Source organism: Schistocerca americana, chromosome 4 (assembly GCF_021461395.2).
Source record: "Schistocerca americana isolate TAMUIC-IGC-003095 chromosome 4, iqSchAmer2.1, whole genome shotgun sequence".
Lineage (NCBI taxonomy): Eukaryota > Metazoa > Arthropoda > Insecta > Orthoptera > Acrididae > Schistocerca > Schistocerca americana.
In genome coordinates, this window is record NC_060122.1 from 253,478,885 (window position 1) to 253,491,682 (window position 12,798).

The following is a 12,798-nucleotide window of genomic DNA, read 5'->3' on the forward strand; positions in this document are numbered from 1 at the left end:
GCACGTCGCCGCTCACGTATTGCGTCACGGCATGCCTCGTTCCACCAAGGAACTGGGGGGCGCCGGGGCAATTCGGAGGTGCGTGGTATTGAACGTTCCGCAGCTGTGAGAATAACGTCGGTAAAATGTGTGACCTCATCGTCGATGCTGGGAAAGCGACGGTCATCGAATGTCGCTAGAGACGAAAAAAGTGTCCAATCGGCTTGGGCAAACTTCCAGCGTCGCGAGCGCATATATGGCAGTTGAGGCTGCAGTCGAAGGACACATGGAAAGTGGTCACTCGAGTGTGTATCATCAAGGGCGAACCATTCGAAGCGCCGGGCTAGCGGAACAGTACCGACCGCAAGGTCCAAATGAGATAAATTTGCCGTGGAGGCAGACAAAAATGTGGGGACCCCAGTGTTGAGGCAGACTAGATCCGCTTGGTGGAAGACGTCTAGCAATAGTGAGCCACGTGGACAAGGATGTGGAGATCCCCAAAGCGGGTGGTGGGCATTGAAGTCCCCAACCAGCAAATAGGGGGGTGGAAGCTGATCAAGAAGATGAAGGAGATCAGCTCGTGCCAGTGATGTAGACGATGGAATGTATACCGTACATAGAGAGAACGTGTATCCAGAAAGGGAAAGACGGACGGCGACAGCTTGGAAGGAACTGTTTAAGGGGATTGGGTGATAATGGAGAGTATCATGGAGCAGAATCATGAGTCCTCCATGGGCTGGAGTGCCTTCAACAGAGGGGAGGTCATATCGGACGGACTGAAAATGAGGGAGAACAAAGCGGTCATGGGGACGCAGCTTTGTTTCCTGAAGACAGAAGATGACCGGCGAGTAGGATCGTAAGAGGATCGACAATTCATCCCGATTGGCGCGAATGCCGCGGATATTCCAGTGGATAATGGACATAGGGTCAACAGAAAATGGAGAAACGTGACCAAGGGCGCTGTCAACTCAACGACTGCTCAGAGCTTGCGACCGACAGCATGGAATGGCATTCAGTCGAAGGCAGAAGATCCTGATCCATAGGTTGGTCAGGAGCAGCTCCTGCCACCAACGATCGGCCAGTTGACCGGCCACCAGCAGTGCGCCTCGGCGACACGGAAGATGGCCGAGGGCGATTTCCGCCAGGTGGTGCTGTAGTTGGGACACGCCTTGGCGGAGAAGGAGAGGAACTGTGTTTCTTCGTAGCCTTCTTGGAGGTATGATGTTTAGATGAAGGAGGAACCGATGGTTGTGAAGTTGCAGTACGTAAAAACTCTTCACGAGAATGCTCTTTTTTCGAAGACTTGGCGTCTGACTTTTGGGCTCGAGAGTTAGCAGAACCCGACGAAGGGTGAGCCATAGAGTGGGCAGGCGAAAGTGGTGAGGTTGAACGGGCGATCTTTGCACTGGCCGATCTGACGACCGTGGTACTAAATGTGAGGTCGCAAGTCTGCGTGGCCGCCTCCTTTGTTGGCCGAGGAGAAGCAAGAACAGTGCTGTATTTTCCTTTCTGAGGCACGGTGGGCTGTCGACTGGCGAGTAACTTTCGAGCAGCAAAGGTCGACACCTTTTCCTTCACTCTTATTTCCTGGATGAGCTTTTCATCCTTAAAAACGGGGCAATCTCGAGAGGAAGCAGCGTGGTCACCCATACAGTTGATGCAGTGAGGGGATGGAGGTGGACAAGCACCCTCATGGGCATCCTTGCCACACGTAACACATTTGGCCGGATTGGAACAGGACTGGCTGGTGTGATTGAACCGCTGACATCGATAGCAACACGTAGGGTTTGGGACATAAGGGCGAACGGAAATTATCTCATAGCCTGCTTTGATTTTTGATGGGAGTTGAACTTTGTCAAATGTCAAGAAGACAGTGCGGGTTGGAATGATGTTCGAGTCAACCCTTTTCATAACCCGATGAACAGCGGTGACGCCCTGGTCAGACAGGTAGTGCTGAATTTCTTCGTCAGACAATCCATCGAGGGAGCGTGTATAAACGACTCCACGCGAGGAATTTAAGGTACGGTGCGGTTCCACCCGGACAGGGAAGGTGTGGAGCAGAGAAGTACGCAGCAATTTTTGAGCCTGGAGGGCACTGTGTGTTTCTAACAACAGGGTACCATTCCGTAATCTGGAACAAGACTTTACAGGACCAGCAATTGCGTCGACACCTTTCTGAATAATGAAAGGGTTGACCGTGGAAAAGTCGTGACCTTCGTCAGACCGAGAAACAACAAGGAACTGTGGCAACGATGGAAGAACCGTCTGTGGCTGAGACTCAGTGAACTTACGTTTGTGAGCAGACATAGTGGAAGGTGAGGAAACCATTGCGGAAGAATCCCCCATGATTACCGGCGTCTCCGATGGCGCGCTCCTCCCTTGTGGGGGCCCTCACCGAGGGCACACCCGCCTTAGGTGATTGTTCACACCTCAGGTCACACCTCCCGACAAACGGACGGAGGGACCAATCGGCACTTTCGGAAGGTATCAGCTCGGGTAATCACCCCTCCCTGGGCCTGGCCTTTACCAGGGGGTACGTACGTGTCCTACCTGTCTACCCGGGGCGGGGAATTACGCGTTACCCCGTCACCGGCTACGCATGGAAGTGCGTGGGTCGGCCTTCAGACACGCACAGGGAGGAAGAAAGAGAAAGGGAAAGGAAAGAAGAGGGGGTCTCAAACGCCGCAGCGGAGAAAAGGGTAAAGAGAAGAGGTAAGGAAAAGAGAAGGACAAAGGAAGGAAGAAGACATACAAGCAAGGAAGAAGAAGAATGTGGTACATTTACAAGCGTCCGTCTCCGGACGTAGGCGCAAACCATACTCCCAGAGGGGGAGAAAGTGAAGGAAAGAACCAGAGGTGAGGGGGGGGGGGTGAAGACAGGGGATGGGGAAGGATGCGGAAAGGGAAGGTATGCAGCCCGGAAAGGAAGGAAGGCCACATTAGCTCGGGGCCCCGTGCTCGCTACGCACGTATCCACAAAAGAGTTGTGGATCCCCTGGGGGGACGGTTGTATGTGTTTGCTAAGTGTGGATCTAATGCCTCAGCATACTCCGAAAGGAACCTAATTGGTATACAGTCTGCATTTGCTTTTATTAAGTGATTTAAATTGCTTCACTACTCCGAGGATATTAACTTCTACGTTACTCCTGTTGGCAGCTGTTCTCGACTCGAATTCTGGAATATTTACTTCGTCTTATTTTGGGAAGGCATTTCGGAAGGCTGTGTTTAGTAACTCTGCTTTGGCAGCACTGTCTTCGATAGTATCTCCATTGCCATCGCGCAGAGAAGGCATTGATTGTTTCTTGTCGCTAACATGCTTCACATACGACCAGAATCTCTAAGAGTTTCTGCCAGGTTTCGAGACAAAGTTTCGTTGTGGAAACTGTTATAGGCATCTCGCATTGCAGTCCGCAAGACATTCGCTGCTTCGATCATGTCACTCCTGGACACGAATAATTATGATGGCTCGACCCGATGGGCGTAGGGATTATCATACACAATGTTTGCCATATCGGTTTCTGAATGATTGCAGTGCTGCTAGTTATCTTCAACACTAACACTACCACCTGAACTAAATATACCATTTCCACTAAATAAAATCCTCTCTATAACACAACATATCATTTCAAAAACATAAACTGTATCGGTAACCATATTTTGGAACGAACTTCCTCAAAATACGAGAGAAACTGAATTCCTTTCTAATCTCATGAGAAAGATAATGGCCCACTTTCTGTCATAATACTTACCTCTTCTGTTTACTTGCCTGCAACTCACACTCGTCAACACCCTGCCCCACATCACCTGCATTTCCTCAATGACTTTTCATTGCCATTTGTCTACACAGCGTGTAAGTAGCCTGTTTAGATTTTCATATTGGTAACGCCACGTAGCGCTCCGTATGAAAATCACTGGCTGTGCTGTGTGCAGTCTGCGGCTGGTTGGCATTGTTGGAATATTCGCTATTGTAGTGTTGGGTAGTTGGATGTGAACAGCGCGTAGCGTTGCGTAGTAGGAGGTGAGCCGTCAGCAGTGGTGGATGTGGGGAGAGAGATGTCGGAGTTTTTTGAGAGCGGATGATGTGGACGTGTGTCCATCACAGACAGTAAATTTGTAAGACTGGATGTCATGAACTGATATATATATATATATATATATATATATATATATATATATATATATATATATATATATATATATAATGACTTTTGAACACTATTAAGGTAAATACATTGTTCTCTATCAAAATCTTTCATTTGCTAACTATGCCTATCAGTAGTTGGTGCCTTCAGTAATTAGAATCTTTTATTGAGCTGGCAGTATTGGCGCTCGCTGTATTGCAGTAGTTCGAGTAACGAAGATTTTTGTGAGGTAAGTGATTCATGAAAGGTATAGGTTATTGTTAGTCAGGGCCAATCTTTTGTAGGGATTATTGAAAGTCAGATTGCGTTGCGCTAAAATTATTGTGCGTCGGTTTAGTGATGATCAGAATAAGTAAAGAGAGAAATGTATGAGTACGTTCAGTTTTGCTCAGCTGTTTGAAAATCAAATAACGTATGGGGTTTACCAGCACAGTAATTCATTAATTTGTCTATGGAGACGTTTCAAGCGCTGTTATGATAGTTTACTGTTATTGTCACTGTCGTTTCAATCTTATGATTTCCGCTTCTGGTGACACTAAGCACGGCTCAAACTGTGCAATCTAATCAATACTATACTTATTCTTAATGTCCTTTAGACTTACTATTATACGAATGCCTATTATTATTATTACTTTATTCACTATTATTATTGTGTTGGTAATTGTTTTTTGTAATAATTTCTCATACGTATGTAACTCAAACAGAAGTACGATTAAAAATTTAAGGTATGTATTGCTCGTGGAGCATTTAAGGTATGTATTGCTCGTCAGGATAATAAATAAACAAATTATTTCGTAATACCACCTCTATTGCTGTACAAACTGCAGCACAGTGAATGGCGAAGGAAATGAGCAGCTACAGACCTGGTCTTGGAGTAGCTGCTGACGCCGAGCAGTGGCAGCACGGCCATGCAGACGGCGTAGCACCAGCCGGCGGCCATGATCTTGGCGGCGGTCCGCAGCTTCAGCCGGCGGTTCAGGTGGATGGCGTACGTGATGGTGTACCAGCGCTCGCACGTGATCACCGTCAGCGTGAACACGGACAGCTCCGACGCGAACACCGTCAGCACCCCAGCCGCCTGGCAGCCCGCACCTGGCGACACACAACACACCAAAAGATCTTTGGTAGTCCGCGGCTCGTGGTCTTGCGGTAGCGTTCTCGATTTCCGCGCACGGGGTCCCGGGTTCCATTGCCGGCGGGGTCAGGGATTTTCTCTGTTTCGAGATGACTGGGTGTTGTGTGTCTTTCGTCATCATTCCGTCCTCATTCACTCGCAAGTCGCCGTAGTGGCGTTAAAGAACGTGTGGAGCGGTGGCCGAACCGCCCCGTGAGGGGTCTCTCGGCCACCAATGCCATACGCTCGTTATTATTATCTTTGATAGTTCGGCGTACGCACACAGAAAACAAGCGACCACGGAAGCATTTCGCGAATGTTAAACGTGTCAGGGACTAAAGACGGATGAAGGAAGGAATCGAGCTGTGACAATAGTTGCAGCAATATTCTCAAGCGATCCAAGAATATACTTGTGTACGGGGGTGGACAAAAGTACGGAAACTTCGCAAACACAACCCAACACCATGCCTAATACGATTTAGGAAAACCGTTACCATTCGAAACAGTTTCATGTCGTCTCGGAATGGACAAATACAGGCCGCGTTGGTTTCAAGGCAATCTTATACCAATATTCTTCCAAAAAAGTTGAGTTAATATTGGTGGAGGTGAATCACGCACTATTTTTGTTATATCCTAGCCAGTAATGCCACCCGAGCCCGCTGCCAAAAGGTTGGCAGCATCGAAGTCCGGACGCCGTCCGCATAAGCAGCGCCAGCGAGACAGGAAATCGCCGCAAGTCTGCGCGCGCCACCGCTGGCTTCTGGTTTCTTAAGCGCTGGAGTCGCGAGCGCTAGGACAGTTCTGTATTCGCCGCTCAGTTGTATACTCGCCACCGAATTGTGTACTTGCTAGTCAGTTGTGTGTTCATCGCAGCAGAGTTGTTGTTTGTCGTCAGCCGACGCTGACCTAGCCGCTCCGACTCGAACTAGACAGATTTCTGTAGACACGGAGTTCACTACTGTGTTTCTGTATCTTCGTTAATAAAGATAAGTACCGACTTTTATTTAATCAGAGTGTTTGGGTTTTCATCTTTCTGTTCACTGTTCCAGCGGACCGGTCGGCCCAATATTAAAAGTGTGGCGGTGACTTCGTAAGCCGTTTCTACAGCGAAATGCTTGTCGCTACGAACGCCGCCACAAAAATTTTCTCCAAATTAGAATTCAGAGGTTCAATAATATTGAGACTGGTGACTGTGGTGGTCTGAGGAGATGCGGCAGTTCATCCTCTTGCTCTCAAAATCAGTTCTGGACGATACGAGCTTTGGGAACATGGGCCCTATCGTTCTGGAACACAGAATCTTTATAGCTGGAAGTGACCACCAAAAACAACCACATTATCTTTTGGAGTAATGCGACCTTGCAGGGTACCTATGGGGCCCATAATATATCGTGATATGGCTGCTCAAATTACAATAGAGTTCCGCCATATTTCACTGATGGGAAGTAACTTGGCCCAGAAAGTGGCGTCAGTGTGAAACGAAATTTATCCGACAAAATGACTTGCTTCCATCGTGCAGATTTTGTGGCTTGGATTCAAGGTCTTTTTAAGGTCATTTACATCACTGATGAGTGGGTTACAAATTTCAGCACGCTGTGCAATTCCCTCCTTATAGCGCTCCCTTCGTGTTGTTCTGATGGAGACCGATTTCACGAGTATAAAAATTACTTCTGCAGTGACCTTCGTAACAGTTGTACTTTCCAATGATCAGCTCTCACGATCACCCGGCACACACTGTCGTCCGCGTTGTGAATCAGCGGAACGTTTTTCCTGAAACTTTCCTGTGTGCCGGACCAAGACTCGAACTCGGGACCTTTGCCTTTCGAGGGCAAGTGCTCTACCAACTGAGCTACCCAAGCACGACTCCGACCCGTCCTCACAGCTTTAATTCCGCCAGTACCTCGTCTCCTACCTTCCAAACTTCGCAGAAGCTGTCCGGCATACCTTGCAGAACTAGCACTCCTGGAAGAAAGGATACTGCGGAAAGGCAAAGGTCCCGAGTTCGAGTCTCGGTCCGGCACACAGTTTTAATCTGCCAGGAAAGTTTCATATCAGCGCACACTCCTCTACAGAGTGAAAATTTCATTCTGGAACGTTTTTCCTCTTTTCCAGTATGCGGTACAAATCTTCGATACTGTGCCTCTTGAAACAGCAAAGACTTCGACCTTGGTTACTGAAGCACCCCATACGAGCACCAACAATTTTCCCACGCTCGAGTGCGCTTAGCTCCGGGATAATGCTCTCAGAACTACACAGGACACTCTTTTCACCACGACTGATTCTTGCAACGTATGGAGGGTGTCATTCATCGTCAAATACAACATCCTGCATGATTATATAGCGCCTGCATTAATGTTCAAGCATGCATTTCTCGCAATATTTCTACTTATGTATTAGCCATCCCCTCCCTGTCCGTGCATGGTAGTCTCGTGTTTTCTATAGACCGTCATAAAACATCTCACCTTCCTCCTGTCTCCTTTATTTTGGGGCACACATTGTTATGCAAGTGAAACAACCTCTACGGATATCACACGTTATATGGGATATCTGTTGCTGTATGCGTGCATGGCTTACCAGTTTGTTCTATGAGTAATAATTATAATAACACCAATAATAGACTGACCTTCCACACTACTCTCCCTCCCCCCCCCCCCCATTCACCACTACAGACACAAGGACAAAAAAAGAAAAAATAACGCAAGAATATTTTAAATAACTATATATTCGTATGACGTAATCTATATACAGCAACAAGGATAGTGTAATCACATATTTCAAGCATATAACGTGTATTAAAAACAATGAAATATGTTGTTTGTAGGCGAAGTAATAATAAATCCAGCTGATACCTGGAAGCAATATCTTTTAAGCTCCTGGCTACAAACAGATCCAACTCTTCTAGAGTGTCGTCAAAGAAAAACGAGTTTGGTAACTAAGATAATATTACGGAAGCGATATTCAGCAATCAAATAACTTAATTAATATACTGTGGGTGGTTTTATGTTTACTAGAAGACGTGGATTGTTACTAACAACCTGCTAAAAAAGACGAGATCATTTAGATAAAATTGAAAATGCTGTGGTCAAATTAAAAGATATTTTGAACCACGCTGTGGAAAAATACGAGGTAAGTAAAGTAAGATATCCCAACATGGTTTGATAGAAACAATCGAAAAACTTTGTGAATAATCACAGGCTACACTCTCACTGAGAAGAGGATTTCGGAAAACTGATACGGAAATATAAAGGCAAATCATGCATCCATCACAAGTGCTGCACCATCCTAAAACAATTTCCTGGAAAAAATTTTTTAGAAAAAGATAGGAAATTTTTGCGCATATGTAAAGGAAATTAACAGGTTCAGATTTGTGTTCTCATCATATCAGTTGAATCTGAATACTAAATACAGCTGAGACGCTGAATTCAGTATTTGGAGTTTTCATCACGCATGCAAATGCTAACATAACGTTTGAATACTATATACATATATAAAACAGAGATATTAAAATAAGAAACCCAAGTTTAGGGTACATCTACATCTACATGGATACTTTAAAAATCAGATTTAAGTGCCTGGCAGAGGGTAAACAAATAATCTACCCAGGATACTAGGCCTCTATGCTAATCCATGTTTACTGAAAACCCACTGCATGACAAATCAAGTGAAGTGCCGAGAAAGGGAGGAGGAAACGAAATTATATTTCACGGGTTGAGAGATGATGTGATCTTACTTTCGTTACCATAGAAACTAAGCAACTTTGGCTGTATGAATCCACTAATCAGATGGCGTTGCAGCCCTTCTGGCCTTGATGCATCCTCTGGTTAGGTTTGGAAGTGTGTCACAAAGCCATTGGATCCTCTCATAAGGCAAGTTGACTGACAACTGTTGTAACTCGTTCTCGATGTCCGCGGTCCTGTCACAGGGATGAAGTTAATACCAGAGCTGGTGTCAGACACGTTCTGTCAGCGACGGGTCTCGGGATTTTACTGGCTACAGAAGTACCTCAAAATTACAGAGTTACAGGTCATCCCAAACAGGAAAGCGCACCTCTCAACCGTTTTTGAGAAAATCGAGTTTAAAAATTATATGCATGTTTGTGTTGTAATGCTCTGCAGAGCCGCTAGTGTTCAAAGAGAGAGCAGCGAACAGAGTAAGGGATTAGTTTCATAGGCCGATGTCTCTAGATCTAATCTCGCTGCTGCTAGGTTTTTTCTTCATTCCCATGCAGTTCTAACAAGATATTTATTATAATAGCGGAAAATATCAATATTTAATGATTCGTTTTCTGTTTTTGTAATTTTAACCTAGAAAAAAGAAAAAAAGGTTCTTAAGAAGATTGCAAATGAAAGAAGGCAACACGAGAACTTTGAATCAAAGTGGTGTAGTCATTTAACTGTAACTATATTTGTGAAACTCTAATGTATAACCTATGCAGCACTGCCTGAATGAGATGAGGAAAATACCGATGGTACAAACATGGAAGACAACCATTATCGCGATATACAGCAGATGAACTTTTTCATGCCCACGGTTTTTTCACTGTATCTACTGCAAAACAAACTTGGTTTACATTCATAAACGGTTCTCGGTCGTCACACATTTTTCGATGCGTACCTCGGATACCGACGCATAGCGACGATTATTGGTGTAGATAACTCACGAAAAGAAGTAGGGCCGCAAGAGGAATCGATACAGAGGCCTCACATCTATAAAACTACGCACTTACTTCTCGGCTGTGGACACGTTGCATAGCAGCGATCATACAAGGTATACAAAGACGTCTACAGATTTCAGAATAGATTTTTTCGAAAAGGGTGAAAGTGACGGCTCCCTGTTTGCATATGTTGCAGTCCTGGTGATGCCCTGCAGACACTGTCAATACGAATCCAATCGGTGAAGAGAAGTTCGTACGTTCCCTTGTGGGCAGTTAGTATCTCGCTAAAATGGTGCACTAGGTCTTCAAATTTCAAATACATATGTGTACAAGTTGTGACCAAAAAGTGATCGGATTTTTTGTTTTTCTTAAATAATCGTCACTTATTAATCAACATCAACTCTTTCCCCTTCAGAGCAGTCCCTCTGATACGTAATACGCTTATGACAGCTCTTTCTCCAATGTTGGAACTCGCTTTTCGTTAGTGTTTTCAACTCCTCCCGCGATTCTGTTTTTATCTCCTCAATGACGGCAAAACGACGTCCTTTGATGGATCTCTTCAGCCTCGGGAATAAAAAGAAGTCGTAGGTTACCATCTCCGGCGGATACGGTGGCTGAGGTAACATAACAGTTTTGTTTTTTGCCAAAAAATCAGGAACGAGCATTGAGATGTGAGCAGGAGTATTATCGTGATGTAATATCCACGGGTGGTTTCCCGTAAGTCTGGTCGTTTTGTTCGGATTGCTTGACAGAAACGGGGAATCATATACAAGTAGCATCCCTTATTGACCGTTCGACCATAAGCCAGAATTCATGAAGAACTGTCCCTGCCGGCCGCGGTGGTCTAGCGGTTCTGGCGCTGCAGTCCAGAACCGCGGGACTGCTACGGTCGTAGGTTCGAATCCTACCTCGGGCATGGGTGTGTGTGATGTCCGTAGGTTAGTTAGGTTTAAGTAGTTCTAAGTTCTAGGGGACTTATGACCTAAGATGTTGAGTCCCATAGTGCTCAGAGCCATTTGAACCATTTTTTTTTTAGAACTGTCCCACTATAATCGAATAAAATAGTGAGAAGAACCTTGACATGTGATCGAACTTGTAGAATTTCTTTTTTCGGTTTTTGCTCTTCAGTGGGACTCCACTGGAACAGTTGGACCTTGGTTTCGACGTCATACCCATATACCCATGTTTCGTCACCTGTTATAACCTTCTTTAAAAGTACTGGATCACTGTCGACTTTATTCAGAAATTCCTGCGACGTCGTTTTTGATCGAAAATCAACAGTTTCGGAACAAACTTCGCTGCTACGCATTTCACATCGAAAACATCCGCAATAACCGCTTTCTATGAGCCAGAGGATATGTCGACATCATCAGCAACTTCTCTGTTGGTGATTCAGCGATTTTCTATAACCAATTTGTTCACTTCCTCCACTTCGTCGTGAGTAATTAACGTGTTATGGCGTCCAGGGCAGTTGTCGTCTTCAACGTCTTCTCGGAACTCTTTCAAACTGAGCCGTGGTAAAAATTGCTGTTTTGAAGAGCGCGCAGCGGCGCGTAGTGTGAAGCAGTCGCCCTTCGTTTCTGGTGGTGACACCGCTGTGGCAATCACAGCTTTGGTGTCTCCCTCTGGTGGAAAAGGGGAAAGGTTGCCTGTTCACGTCCATTTAAGGGGCGCTATGAGCTCGCCAGGGGTATGAGTCGGTCAGTCAGGGTCAGTCTCTCGTCCCCAGCTTGCTAGTTTATCTCTCGTCGGAATTTGTGAGGCAGTTTGTGTCTGTCTGTCGTTCCGAGTGCTAGTAAGTCGGTAGTTCGGATCAATCTTTACAACTGGCAAAATGAGAGTCTTTCCACTCCGCCAGTAAGAGAACTCAGGAGAACTCAGCGAGTGGTCGCCCGGTCGGGGCTTAGTTCCTGCATCTGAGTCTGCGCGTTAGGCCGTCAGTCTGCTTGAGTTTGCTCAGGCAATGGTCATTGGCGGTTGGATCGATCGGTTGGTTGGTCGCGCACTGAGACACGAGATGACTTGTCCGTCTTGGGCGTCGGTGCATGTGAGGTCGCCACGTGAGTCCAGTGGGCCGCGCCGTATAGCGAGGGGTAGTGGCTTCGCGGTCGACACGAGAGCAACAGGAGTCAACCCACGACATCAGTCTGGCCGGTGCGAGCTGCGACGCCGTGATGTAAATGGTTCTCCGAGCGCTTCTGGGCCCCTTCAGTTACCATCTTGTGGAGCTTGGCTCGGTCCTTTTCTGGTGCAGGGATGTCGTTTGGCAGTGGGCGTGTTTCCTCTGCATGGTTGGGTCCGAGCCAGTATTTCCGCCGTCGTGTGTCTGGAAGTGAGTGGGAGACGCACCAGCAGTGCAGTCGCGACGGAACAGCAGTCACGGACGGAGCAGCGGGCAGTCGGTCGGTTGGTGCGGACCAGGAAAGACGGGAGATCGGCGCGCCTTCCTGCGTCCGTTGAAGCGGCTGGCAGCGGACGGTTAGGGGGAGCGATTTGGGGGCGCTGCGCCAGGTCTTCTCGAGATATCGCAGTTTATAATAAGTTAGGTGATTGGTGATATGTTGTTTGATTTACTCTTGTTAAATTCTGCTTGTTTTCTTGGTGAGGTAACCAGCCGTTTTGCTTTGGGGTCGTCCCACCATTCTTCTCCGTTTGCCCACCCGCAAAGGTGGTTATTTATAAATTGGGTGGTTCGTTCTTCCCTTGTGGAGTAGGGGCGGGTTAGAGCAACCTGTGGTTCGGGTTGTTCGGTAATCGCCCTATCAATCTACCGTACGTTAGTAGCTGCCTCTGCCATGTTTGTCGGATTCGATGTGTTAACGAATTTATTGCTTGGAGTGTAACGGACTAATTCCTGAAATATGTTTTTACCTTGCCTATCTTCTTGAGAGGCGGTGTATGTGTACTGTAGA

General features: G+C 46.5%; 1 protein-coding gene and 1 non-coding gene across 2 annotated transcripts in view; both read right to left on the bottom strand.

Moving 5' to 3' along the window:
- The window catches only part of LOC124613388 (follicle-stimulating hormone receptor-like), a 233,223-nt gene that overhangs the window by 24,999 nt on the left and 195,426 nt on the right, over positions 1–12,798 (bottom strand). The window contains exon 11 of the mRNA XM_047142091.1: positions 4,985–5,213. Coding sequence (XP_046998047.1) covers positions 4,985–5,213 — 229 coding nt within the window. The remainder of the gene's footprint in view (positions 1–4,984; positions 5,214–12,798) is intronic.
- Positions 7,018–7,092, bottom strand: Trnas-cga. The gene has a single exon. It is a non-coding gene; the product is annotated as a tRNA-Ser (tRNA).